This window comes from Monodelphis domestica, chromosome 8 (assembly GCF_027887165.1).
Source record: "Monodelphis domestica isolate mMonDom1 chromosome 8, mMonDom1.pri, whole genome shotgun sequence".
Taxonomy (NCBI): domain Eukaryota; kingdom Metazoa; phylum Chordata; class Mammalia; order Didelphimorphia; family Didelphidae; genus Monodelphis; species Monodelphis domestica.
Window position 1 is genome coordinate 73663289 of NC_077234.1, and position 13405 is coordinate 73676693.

The 13405-nt window shown below is 44.1% G+C and overlaps 1 protein-coding gene across 3 annotated transcripts in view; it reads right to left on the minus strand.

Annotated features, from left to right (window-relative positions):
* Positions 1-8027, minus strand: part of SMARCAL1 (SWI/SNF related, matrix associated, actin dependent regulator of chromatin, subfamily a like 1) — a 75256-nt gene extending 67229 nt beyond the window's left edge. The window contains exons 1-4 of one of the 3 annotated variants that reach the window (XM_007501766.3): positions 7871-8027; positions 3157-4036; positions 2626-2676; positions 823-1092 (exon numbers count right to left, since the gene is read on the minus strand). In XM_007501766.3, coding sequence (XP_007501828.2) covers positions 823-1092; positions 2626-2676; positions 3157-3985 — 1150 coding nt within the window. In that variant the 5' untranslated portion in view covers positions 3986-4036; positions 7871-8027. The remainder of the gene's footprint in view (positions 1-822; positions 1093-2625; positions 2677-3156; positions 4037-7870) is intronic. The other 2 variants (XM_007501768.3, XM_001367852.4) reach the window with 2 other exon arrangements.
* Positions 8028-13405: the final 5378 nt, after the last annotated feature.

The window sequence follows — 13405 nt, forward strand, 5'->3', positions numbered from 1 at the left end:
TAAAAATAAACTCGTCAGAGCCATCAGAAAAGAATGAAGGCTTTTTATCAGAGATGCCCTCAAACCCTCATTTGAGCTACTTTGTGAAAGCTGTTCACAAATGCAAGCAATCTTCCTATTTCTATGGAATTCTTCACTCATTCATTCAAACCAATGATAAAAGACTGGGTTAGATCTGTTAGGTCTCCAACACCCTTGCTGCTTTTGTGGTTCATCTGTTCACTGAAGAAGGGGCGCTAACCCCTCTTTTCACAAACAGGGAAGGAAACAAAGGCCTAGAAAAGCGGAGAGATTTTTCAAAGCCAGGGGGTCCAAGCTGAGATGTCAGTCTAGCAGCTCAGGATTCTGTTGTCCTGTTTTTCTTCTTACAGGACTAAAAGCTGGCTGTGGAAATCAAATACAAAATGATATTATTTAACCTATGGAACAAGCTGCAGGAAAAATTAATTATCTTCAAGTCTCTGAAGGATGAGAGGAGGATTGTAACCAGCTGTTCCCCATTCCGTTGGGACCAGACCAGAGGAGGCTAGATTAAGTGGAAAGCTAGGGGGGACTTAGGTGAGATCTCGGCAATGAGGCTTGGGAGATGTGGCTCAGAGAGGTTCTAGGGTTTTCTTTATGGGAGTTCCAGGAATACTCCACACTGCCCTGTACATTCTCTGGGTGGAATGAGATCAGCAAACCTTCCAGAAGTAAAAGAAGGAGATTAAGAAGGCTACAGCAGCCTGACACTTCTAGGCCCTTTCATTTGGGGGGGGGGGGGGGGGGAGCCAAACCCAGCAGAGGGGTCCCAATGCCACCCAATTGGAGCTGCAAACTTGCCATAGTTCCTGGAACCCATCTGTTTAAATAGCGCAATCACATCTTCCGAAAAGCCAATGTCTGCCTCAAAGCGGGTTCGGGAGATGAGCACGCATCGGCCTTTGAGGCTGGCGAGGCCCTTGCTCTGGGGCCTGAGCTGCTGCGGAGAAGGGTGCTCAAGAGCCACTTCACTGCTGGGTCTTGACTCCGAAGACTTCAAGGCAGAGGCAGTGCCGTCAGGTCCTTCCAAGGGCTGCAACGTGATGGTGTGAAGGTGCTGGAGGGCTTTCACTGCAAGAGAAGAAATATCACTGGAGCCAGCTTTCGAATGGTAGGAGGAGGCTCTTAGCACTCCTAGACTAAGTAGCTCTTCCTGCCATGAGACAGTCCGAGATGGTTCTGGACTGGTAAGGTCCGGGGGGATCAAAAGGGAGTTAAGGGACTGCAGCTTGTGAGGCTGGAGAACAGAAGGAAGGCTCCAGGGGATCCGCACAGAAACGGACCAGTCTTGAGAAATACCATTTAGTTGCCACTGCACTTGACTCTACCATAGAAATAGTAGAATTTTAGAACTTGGGAGACCTTTCATTTTACAGATGTGGAGACTAAGGCACAGAGAATGAATGGCTTTTCTGAGTTCACACAGATAAATAAGTGGCAGGACCAGTACTTAAACCTGGATCTTTCGATTCCAAACACAATGCTCTTTTTACACCAATCACCCAAATCTTTATCCTATGGGATCCAGATGATTTAACACTGCTAACTAGTTCTGTATCCAGCGTATACTCAGGGTGCCGCCATATTGAATTCATAGAACCACAGCATTTTACAATCAGAATGACAGAAACCTAGGCTCAGAGTTGGAAGGAACTCCAAAGGTCATATAATCCAGAGGTGTCAAACTCATGGACCCAGTGGCTTGAACCACATTAAAATGGAATTGGGAAATGTTTAACAAAATAAATAAAAGTATACTATAACATAAATGGTGTTAATTGGTGCTTTTTGTTTTTGTTTTTAATAAACCCTTACCTTCTAACTTGGAATCAATACTGTGTATTGGTTCCAAGGCAAAAGAGCAGTAAGGGTTAGGCAATGAGGGTCAAGTGACTTGCCCAGGGTCACACAGCTGGGAAGTGTCTGAGGTCAGATTTGAACCCAGGACCTCCCATCTCTAAATCTGTCTCTCAATCCACTGAGCCACCCAGCTGCCCCCAATGGGTGAGTTTTTTTTTAAGTCAACAGGCTTGAGTTCAAATAAAATCCAATGCCCTCCTTTTAATGATCAAGATGTCTCAAAAAGAATAAGTGATTTACCCAGTCACACAGGCAATAAATATAATAACTGACAATCCAAACCCAGGTCCTCTGACTTAAAGGCAGGGCACACTAACCACTTTCCCAGACTGCCTCTAGAAGAGAAGAAGTCCAAGGAAAGTGAGGCTCAGAGAGGTTAATAACTGGTAAGTGACAAAGCCAGGTCTAGAACTCAGAATCCATGTTTATTCATTACACCCACACTAACTGTTTTGTTATTATTCTGCACTGAACCAACCCCTCACCTTCTACACCCAGGTTGAATCCAAGGGGCCCTACATTACTGATCACAAAGATTTTATATGGGGTTGCCAAACAAAGGAGGGCAGGCCAACAAGCAATCATGGCTTCTGGACAGCACCTGAGGCCTCTGCTCAGGAGAAAGAATGAATGATGATGCCACACAAGCCACCACACTCAGAAATGGCAATGCCAGGGTACATCTGACAACTCCCAACACCAGTGTCATCTCCGACAACCAAGGACAATGGCTGGTTTACTTACTTAGAGGCTTGTAGTCTTTTAGGCTGAAATCCCACATTTTGGTGGCAGGATCTGAAATGAAGCATAAACCATTTAATGGGGCCATGATGAGGATAATTACTATCATTACAATCATTTGTACTTACAAATAGCCTTTCAGCCAGAGTTCAAAATGCTTTACCCACGAGTATGACTCACACAATACTGTTGGAAAGTGAACAGCAAGTATATAGAGGGACAATTCTTGATTCCATATTTAGGATGAAGAAATAGGACTGGGAAGATGGCAAGATTTGTCTTGGATGGAGAAGGTGGATCTAGAACCCAGACATTCCAATTCCTAGGGCAGGGTCACCTCCAGAAGGCCATTTTTGTAGACAACAAATCTGGAAGCTTATTAAGGGAATAGCCCAGGAAATTCATGCCAAGGAGGTTAACAGTAGGATGCAGAGAAGTTACAAGGATTATCCCTCAAGAGATGCAAGGAGTATCCAAAATGGCAGACAACCAAAAGGAAACCCATCTGTGAAACAGGACAGGTAATACATTTACCATACTTTCTGCTCGGCAGACTCTTAAACACAGCAAGAAGCTCTGAATTATAACCAATCTCCACCTGGAAACGGCCTCCCTCCTTCTTTATGCATCTCCCTTCCTGAGAGCCAAATGCCTTCCGAGGAGAGGTCTGAAGAACTTGCTGAAGCTTCCCACTCTTCCCCTTGGGCTGATTTCCGGAGTCAGAAAGGTTCTTATGGATGGAACTGGAGTGTCCGGCTGCATCCTGCAGTTTGGGATGAGGGGCGGCACTGAGTGACTGTCTAGCAGGTTGACCCAGTAGTCCAGATGCAGCAGCCTGCAGATCCTGAGACTGCCCTGGCTCCCCCAGAGGCCCATGGACAGAGCTGGTCCAGGCTGCGGGCTCGGACTGAGGAGAGATGCATGTATGAGCCTGACCTGGCTTGCCAGAATTCTGCTGGCTGGGATGCTTGAGAGAGTTCGGTGCTCTAGGATGAGAGATCATACTGAAAGCCATAGGACTGGCTGACGTGATCTCTTGACTCCTTCCCTTGGCTGCGGGTGGCACCTGCCCGTCAGGATGAGAACTTCCGGAAACCCGAGGTGCCGGGTCTTCAGCAGGCGAGACGCGGGGAGTCTGCTGACTGGTCTTAGCATTGTGGCAGAGCTTAGGAGACTCTCCTGGCAAGTCCTGCGGGCCACCTGGATGCCTGTGATTGGACTGGTAGGCTGTCCGAGGGAGAGAGGGAGCTCCTGATCCTGCGCTTTTACTTTGCTGGGCTAATTTCTCAGCTCTTCGGGCCAGAGCCTTTAGCCTATTCTCTTCTATCTTTTTCTTCTGTTCTTCCGTGAGGGTTAAGGACATCTTAACAGGAGAGAGGGCATTGGGCTTGGGCTGAAAATGGAGGACAACCTGCTGGAGGAAAAAGGGTTCAGAAATAAGCATGAACTCTGTCCATCTGCCAGTCGCCTAGGCTCTGTCTGAGGAACTTTGAAAGGACTGATACACATTTCTTTTGGGACTCTAATGATGACTATGACATAGGGTCACATATTTTAGTGTATATATACTCTAGATCATAGAAGGGGAAAGGAAATAAGTATTTATTAAGCATCTACTCTGTGCCAGGCACTAGGTTAAGTGTTTTATAAATATAATTCCATTTTATCCTCACATCAACCCTAGGGGGGGTAGGTACTATTATTATCCCCATTTTACAGTTGAGGAAACTGAGGCAGGGACAAACAGCTAGTAAGTATCTGAGGCGCTATTGGAACTCATGCCGTCCTGATTCCAGGCCCACTGCTCTATCCAGTAGCTGCTTCATACAATTGGAGGAAATAGTAAAATGCCCCCAGACGGTTGCACAGCCTAAAGTTCTCCATCTTTGTAGAATTCTGCCATATATTATTTCCCTCCTTATATACATTTCTAGCCAAACTAGACAGCTTTCCCCTTACCATCACCCCAAGAAAGCAACACACTCAGACCCAGGAGCCTCCTCCAGGAAGTCCCTGATGCCCTTCCCAAACTTTCCTTTGGACCCTTCACAATTTGTTTTGCATCTCTGTAGGGAAATATTATGTGTTCTGATCATCTGTTTGTCTTCCTTCCTGCCCTCAGTAGGCTGTAAGCTCCCTGAAGACAAGGAAGGAGTCAGATCTAAACATGCCCCTTTCCCTAGTCTTTAGCATTAAGCTCTATTTATAATGTTTGCTGAATCAAAGACCAAAAGGATTGTTGAGAGGTTCCAATGAGATAATTTATGTAAAATCCTTTGCAAACTTTAAAAGCTCTACGTAAATGTCAGCTAATGAAATTCTTCCAAAGTGAGTACTCTGGCGCCCATTCATCTTGGCAGTTCAATTGCCAATTATTCTACTTCAGACATTCTCAGCTCTGTAAAATGGGCCTGCGAGCTGTTCTCCATATGGGGGTCACATGGCATTGCATTTCCTGTTTCCCATCTCTGTGGGCCTGCCATGTTTGGAGCTCCCTTATCCTTTCTGGTGAAAGTCTTCCAAAAACAGGCCAAGCACCAGCTCCTACAGAGGCTGGAATGGTCATCGATCAATAGAACCACTGTCCAATGGCTTCAGTGATTTCCCCAGAGATCCCACCACCCCTGGGACACAAGGTCTCTGAAGACAAACACTATGGTTATAACTGGCACAAAGGGTTAAAATGCATCTTTTCTCATTCATTTACGAATTCACTCAGGTCTCCCAAAAGCAAGGAAGGTCGGGGGTCAGTTAAAGCATATACCGCTTCATTTGGGCTTTTTCTAGCCAATGCCTGGCAGAGAGAGAAAGATGCTTAATAAAGACTAGCTTAATTGCATTCACTTAATCCACTGCACAGAGGAAGTTGGGCTACATAACAGGGAATCACCACATGTAAGGAGAAAGAAGGAACTGAAAGCTGAAAAGGAGAAGAGATTAGTCTGAAATAGCTGAAAAGACAACACACCCCGGTGTAACATCTGCTAAACAGGCCTGTTTCCAACCTAGAGGAGCCAAAAATAAATGAGCATCTAGATAAATTACAGACAAAATTAACACATCCTCATTCAATCCTTTCAACATCAGGCAGCACTAAATCAATCAGTTCTGCCTATGGTACTGGGCTGGTCAATACAAAGAGCCCAGGCAGTGTCCCACAGCTGCAAGGCATGATTGAAGAAGGGAACCTTCCCCCACAGAGGCTCCCCAAGAGCCTTGGGTACAAGCACCAATGACCCAGTTCACCCTCACAGCAACAAAGCTCTGAAGGCATCTGGAGAATCAAGCCACACACTAGCCCTCATTTCCCCTCCCCTCCAGGGAGCCAGCTTCTCACCACTCAGTACCAGTAGCCAAATAAAGAAACTACCTGGAGCTGAGAAGTCTTAACCCTTTTGTCCAACATGGCTCCCTAGGGCCAACTGTGCACATCCATATGTAAAGAGGGAAATGAGGAGTTTTACAAACCCAGACTAGCCATCTTCTACCTCTAGAGAGCGAGGGGAAGGAGTGGAAAGCAGGTCTCTCATATGCAAAGCAAGCTACCTTTGTTTCATAGCAGTCACCAAAGGGAAGCTCTTTCCAGCATCTGGATTCTACCCTTCTCCACCTCCCCCCCCCCCCCCCACTTCATTATTTGGCTTTAATCCCTCATATGGTCTGCCTGGTTTCAGGAGTCTGGAGACCTGGATCTGCAAGTCCTGCTTCTACCACTTAGGCTCACAGATTTAGAGGAGGGAACTTTATCTGTATCACCTTGGACAAGTCATTTTCCCTGTAAATTCTTCAAGGACAGGTACTATGTCTTGGGAAAATTCTATAATCACTTTCTGGGCAAGTCTCACTTTATCTCTGGGTCTCTGCTTTCTTATTTGTAAAATGAGAAGGCTGAAATATGTGACTCCAAGATCCTTTCCAGCTCTAAGTCTTCTAAGTCGTTGGGGTCCTATGACTTGCCTATTATTAGCTGTGTGTCCCTGTCACATCCTTTTGTGCATCTCAGTTTTCCCATATGTAAAATGGGAAGGAGGGTTCTGGAAGTATTGGATAGGCATTATAGTATAGGGATAAGGGAATGGGATTAGAGTCAAAGGACCTTGGCTCAAACTCAGTTTCCATATCTGTAAAATCAGCATGTTTGTGTGATGAAGCAGATGGCTGCAAAGCTTTAAATCTATAACACTAACAACTCTAAAACCTCTTCTTGCTCTGATATTGTTATTGATTCAGTGGCTCTTTGGCTGGGTTATCAGTCTCTACTTCTAGTTGTAAGAGGCAGCTCAATGACTCACTGGAGCCTGGCTGGGCCTGGAGTCAGGAAGACCTGAGTTAAAATCTGACTGTAGACATTTCCTAGCTGTATGACCCTGGACCAGTCACTTAAATTTTAATTGCCTGAAGAACAGATCCACTGGAGAAGGAAATTGCAAGCCACTCCAATATTCTTGCCAAGAAAACTCTATGGATTGTTAAGATGCATGGAGACAAAAAGTTGGACACAAATGAATGACAACACTTTTAGTTGTGAGAAGCCAAGGTACAAGCTAACAAAAAGTTCAAGGGGAACACAGTCCCATCAGTTTGGAAGTAGGAGTCCTGCTCCTTCATTTTAGAGATTAAAAAACGGTGGCTGACTTGTCCAAGGTCACAGAGCAATTAAGTGGTAAACCTGTGATTTGAACCCTGATCCTGTGCTACTCCTATTTCCAACCATCCTAGCACAAAATAGTGAAGTGGTCCATAGCAATCTTATAAAAAAAAAAAAAAACAGTCCCTTAGAGGGGAATGCTTAGAGACCAGAACCCCCTACTCCTCTTCTATGCTCTCTTTCCTCAGCTAAGATGACCTCTTTCCCCATCTAGGAGGCCCTCCTTCCCTAGCTAGGATGCCCTGTTTTCCCCCTTAGGAGGCCCTCCTTCCCCAGCTAAGATACCTTTTTTCCCCATCTAGAATGCTCTCCTTCCCAAGCTAGGATGCCCTCCTTGCCCAGGATGCCCTCCTTGCCCAGGGCTAGGATTCCTTCAGGACCACGCTCCCCCCTCGACCCCCGCCCCAACCCTCTGTGGATTCAACCAGTCTCGGCTCTCCCCTCCCAGGCAGTTGGTCTAGTCCACCCTGCACTTCCCGCTCCCCCCTCTCTCGGATGGGTATAATATCCGGTGCCTGACTTTGCGTCTGGCTCGTTGCCTGGGGGTCCCCCGTCACCGCTCAGCCCCCAGGCTAGACCTGGCCTTCAAACACCTGATACCTGATGCTCAGCTTCGCTGCTCCATTACTGCGGCTGCCCAACGTACCCCGCTTACGCACCCTGACCGGGTCCGGAGCTCCAAACCGATCAGACTACCGGCTTTGGGCGGTGATTGCCCGAGGAACTACAACTCCCAAGAGCCAGTGCGGCCCCGCCTCATAGGCTAACTGTGGAAGCGAGCTGCCGCGAGATCCGGAGGTTCCGGGCAAGGACTTCTGGGATTTGTAGTTCTGGTGCGGCTAGGCTGGAGATAGGCATAGCGTCCTAGACGAGGGCTGGGAACGGATGGGGGTGCAATGTTGCATATTGGGAGTTGTAGTTTATACAATTCACCACTAGGAAGCAAGCAGCGTGGGAATTCGGTCTTCCTAGGTTTCGCTATGCAAGGCCAGGAAGAACTTTAAGATGGAAACCTAGACTTTGTCACAATCTTCGGCCTAGGATAAATCTACTATATCAAATCAGATTCTTTGAAGAGTGTACTGGATTTAGAATTAGAAGACCTTTTTTCAGTTCAAACTGCGTGGAGTGAGAAATTAGTGTATTCTCAAATTATTAATAGTTATTGATATCTAAAAGTTAGTGTCACACTCCCCCCTCCCAATTTCCTTACAAAAGCTTTACAGCTTTAAGCGAGTCTACTTAGGAATTGCCCAAACTGCCCCAAAAAGGCAGGAGTCCTATGCTGATGGCAGATCCTGAAGTACTGGTGGTCAAATCTTAAGTACCAATCTTGAGCATCCTTTTGCTTTAGAAAACTCTCCTATTTGTATTTTGTATTGGGATTACTGAAGCTTCCAGGAGGTCTAGCCCAATGACTTGATTGATCCTTTCCCTAACTACTCCCCTCCTTGTATTTGTCTCCAACTTCCTGGTCATTTCCTTAAAATATTGATTTGCTTGGATGTATCCAATTTTTTGAAGTTGTTAATTAGCTTGAATGTATTTGTTGTAAAGCCACTATTCAACATTCTGTCTCCAACTATGCCTTCTAGGAGACTTGATTGCATCAAGATTCTCCAATAAGTAAGGAATTTTTCTGTGATTTTTTGAGCAGTTGTCCGGGTTCAACAACTTGGGGCAGTTCCCTGCATATTCTCTGTAATCCCTTGGGGGCATTTCTCTTGGGTCCCTGGCTTGACCCTCCCCCAACTCCCTCTCAATAAATCATTACATTTTAAATGATTAATTTCCCCGGTCATATATTTTTAATAAGTGGTAAAAGAGGGTGAACTTTGAAATTTCCAAGGTCCCCTCAATTTCCACTCCACACACTACTATATGGATTCCTTGCTGTGAGTCCCTGGACAACTCACTTAAACTCTCAGGTCCTGTTTCCTCATCAGCAAAGTGAGGAGGCTGGACTAGATGACCTTTGAGGTTTTAATCTATGATCTTCTCTGAAAGATAGACTTCTAAAGACCATAAGATCATAAATTTGGAGTTGAAATGGACCCTAGAACTCATCTAGTCATAACTCTTCATTTTACAAATGTAGAGAGTGATTAGCTCAAGGTTGTTCAAGTATAAGTGGAAAAGCCAACTTGGGAACAAAAGTCCTGTTTCCAGATCCATTGAACCACATTACCTCTTCATTAAAGGTCTCCAAGGTCTAGAGATGGGAAGTCCTAGGTTCAAATGTGACTTCAGACACTTCCTATCTATGTGACCCTAGGCAAGCCTAGCCCTTACTGCTCTTCTGCCTTGGAATCAATAAACAGGATTGGTTCTAAGATTTTTTAAAAAAGGTCTCCAAAAGAGGGCGTGCATAATGGCTGACTTGGTCACCTATTCCTTAGTCCCTCATCTGCTGCTGTCTCTTCATGAATCTGGGGGAGTCTATAGTTGAAGAGGCTTTTTCCCCCCATTTTTAATATATTATGGAACTTTCCACTGGAGCTTGTGACATCTGGATAGGAGCCCACTTCAATTAATGCTAACAAGTAAAAGTCTGATATACAACTTTTTTTGTTAAAAACCCTTATCTTCTGTCTTGGAATCAATATCATGTATTGGCTCCAAGGCAGAAGAGTGGTAAGGGCTAGGCAATGGGGATCAAGTGACTTGCTCAGGATCACACAAGTGGGAAATATCTGAGGCCAGATTTGAACCTAGGACCTCCTGTCTCTAGGCCTGGCTCTCAATCCACTGAGCCACCCAGCTTCCCCCTGACATAGAACTTCTAAGAAGACTCCTTCCTAATAATTATTCAATCATGACTTATTAGTGGAACAATGACTTACTGCTTCTGATTACTGTTTTTTGATAAGTAACTGATCACTAATTCTATAGAATCACATTAAATGAGATAATATCTGGTTTATTATTTTATCCTGTCTGTTATTTTATCTATCTAAATTAGCTAGATAAACAACTAATCAGGGATAAAACTATTGATTTAAGATGGTCAGGCATCAACTAAAATAGGTGAGCGGTCAACTTATTTCTCACACTATTATATCTCAACTCAATCATCAATAGTTTAACATCCAATTGAGAAATAAAGGAAATGTACCCAGCATTTGGACAGAGTCTTGGAGCAGGAAGGGGCCTTTGAGATAAGTTAGTTCCTATTTTATGGATGAGGAAGTCAAGAAATGAGCACCTTATCCAAGGTCGGACAGCTAATTAGTGTCACAGTAAGGACTGAGACCCAGACTGTCTTAACTCCCAGAACAATGTCCTTCCTTTTGTTTGAGAACTGAGAGTTCACTGTGAAACTACAAAGAAAGTGTGTCTTTGATGTATAATTGATGTTTCATTATTCCATTCCTCTCTAATTTAACCCTAAATCTAATTAAAGTTGACAAACATTCATTAAGCTCCAATAATGTGCAAGACACAATGCCAAGTGGCATGTCAGGTGCTAAGGGCACAAAGATTTTTTTTGTAATGTCCTGACCTCAAGGAGTTTCCATTAATCAGTGGCCCTACACCATCACATCTGAGCTGGCTCCCCAGGAGGATGTAAGACAAAAATGAAAGAGACCCTGCCCCCAAGGAGCATACATTCTTCTGGAAGCATGAAACATGTCCATAGATAGGTAAGCACAGCTTGTTATATTCTTCAGTTGTTTCAGTCGTGTCTGACTCTTTGTGACGCCATTTGGGTTTTCTCGGGAGAGATACTGGACTGGTTTGCCATTTCTTTCTCCAGCTCATTTTACAGATGAGGAAACTGAGGTAAACAGGGTTCAGTGACTTGCCCAGGGTCACACAGCTAGCAAGTACCTGAGTTCAGATTTGAATTCAGGAAGATTGAGTCTTTTTGACTCCAGGTCCAGCATTCTATGTATGTACTATGGCACCATCTAATACAGGCTACATACAAAATAAATACACTGCATGGACTGGGACAGTGACAACCTGGAGTATCAGCAAAAATTCATGAAGAAGGTGGCATTTAAGTAGAACCTTAAAGGAACCTGGAGACAGAAGTAAGAAAGGAGAACTTTCCAGTATGGAAGGAAACTGCAAAGATAAGGAGTCTAGAAATGGACAAGGAACAACAGTAGGCCAATTTGGTTAGATCTTAGGGTACCTGAGGGAGGGAATGTATAATCAGCCTTAAAAGAGATGTTGGAGCTGGATTGGGCACAGCTTTAAATGCCAAACAGAGGCATTTGTGGCTTATCCTAAAAACAATACAACAGGGAGTCACCAAGGCTTTTAGAAAAGGGTAGCAACTCCATGCTACGGAATATCAATTTTGTAGCTGTATGTAGAGGAATTGGAGAGGACAGAAAGACCACAGGCAGGAAGATCAATTAGGAAGCTTGTATGATAATCCAGGTTAGAGATGATCAGGATTTGAATGAGAGAGGTTGTAATGTGAGAAGAGAAAAGAGGAGAGACATAAAAGATGTTGAAGCAGAATCAATAAGACTTGGCAATTGATTAGCTATAGAGGGAGGGAGTGTGAGTGAGAGTGAAGAATAGAAGATAAATCCTAAGTTATGAACATGAAAACTAGAAATAGAAAAGGGGGAGGTAGTTCCCCCCTCAGAGAAAGAACTGAGAGAGACAAGACATAGTTTTACATACATATATATATATATACATGTATGTATATGTCAAATGATGACTTCTCTAGTGTAAAGGGAAAGGGAGGGAGGAAAGAAGATACCCAGAAATTTTAATTTAACAAACAAGTAAAATTTAAAATAAAAAATACAATTTAAAAATTAAAAGGTAAGAAGAGTGGGACATTCAGAGGGAAAGATAACCAGTTCAATTTGGGGCAGTAAATTTGAGATGCCGCTGGGCTTTTTGAGCAGAGAAGGCAAGCATACAGTTGGAGAAAAGGAATCAGAACCCAGGAGAGATGAGAGCTGGACACAGAGATTTGGAAATCATTTTCGTGGAGATGAGAATTGAATCCATGGGAGCTAATAATGAGATCACCAGGAGAGATTAGAGAGAGAAGAGGAGGTAAGGGATATACATCCTACCAAAGAGATGGAGTAGGATCAGTCAGATGAGCAGGAAGAGAGCCATGATACAGGAGTATTGAAACAACACACTCAGTGAAGAGAAGAGAACCTGCAAACTCTAGATCAGTGAGTCTGACTTTGACTCGTGAGAAAATTCTAGAATTTGTCATTAATGAAATGGTTAGCAAGCCTTCCTTTCTATGAAGAGAAGTAGTCATGACATAGAGCCAGGATGGCTTCATCTAGAACAGGTCATGTCAAACTGACCTCATTTCCTTTTTTGACAGGATGGTTAAATGAATACATGAAGGGAATTGTAGACATTACTTATTCAGATTTTAGCAGAGCTTTTGATAAAGTGTCTGGTACAATTCTGAGTGAGAAATATGGATTAGACAGTCAAATAGATAGATTCAAAACTGACTAGATGGTTGAATTCAAAGATCAGTTGTGAATGGATGGAGGAAAAGATAGGAAAAAAACATTTATTAAGCACTTATTATGGGCATAGCACTGTGCTAAGCTCTGGGGCTATAGATAGAAAAACTAAGACAGACTCTGCTCTGGAGGTGTCCCCATTTGAATGGAGGAGACAACCCATATGAAAGGTTTCAGTTGTAAGTCACATGGAAAGGTCCCAGGGTCCTTAGGGTGCTGAAAGAAAGCCGATTGTAAGGACCTTTTCTTTCATGACATTTCCACTGACAAAATCACATGTTTCTGGTGTTGAACCCACCTGATGACTTTGGTAGCAAGGACTTTCTTTTTTGGATCTTCAGTAGCTATGGTAATAGCAGCAGCAGTTGCCAGAATGCATCTCCATAGTGGCTGCTTCCTAGGATGATGTCTGAGGACCCTGGGATGGAAGCATTGCTGCTCCTAAGGCTCTTGGGTCCAGGGTCCAGGGCTATTTTCATTAGGATCTGAGAAGATGGTGGTGGTGATTTGTCTTATGTGCTATTTTTTTATGTCCTTCCGGGGGCCTCCCTGCTTCAGATAGGTTCAGATAGGCTCACCTCCCTGTTCTGTGGGTGCCAGTTTGTGGGGATGACTAACCCCTTTTCTACAAAAGTAGCTTCTCCAGAGGGTTTTTTTTTTTATT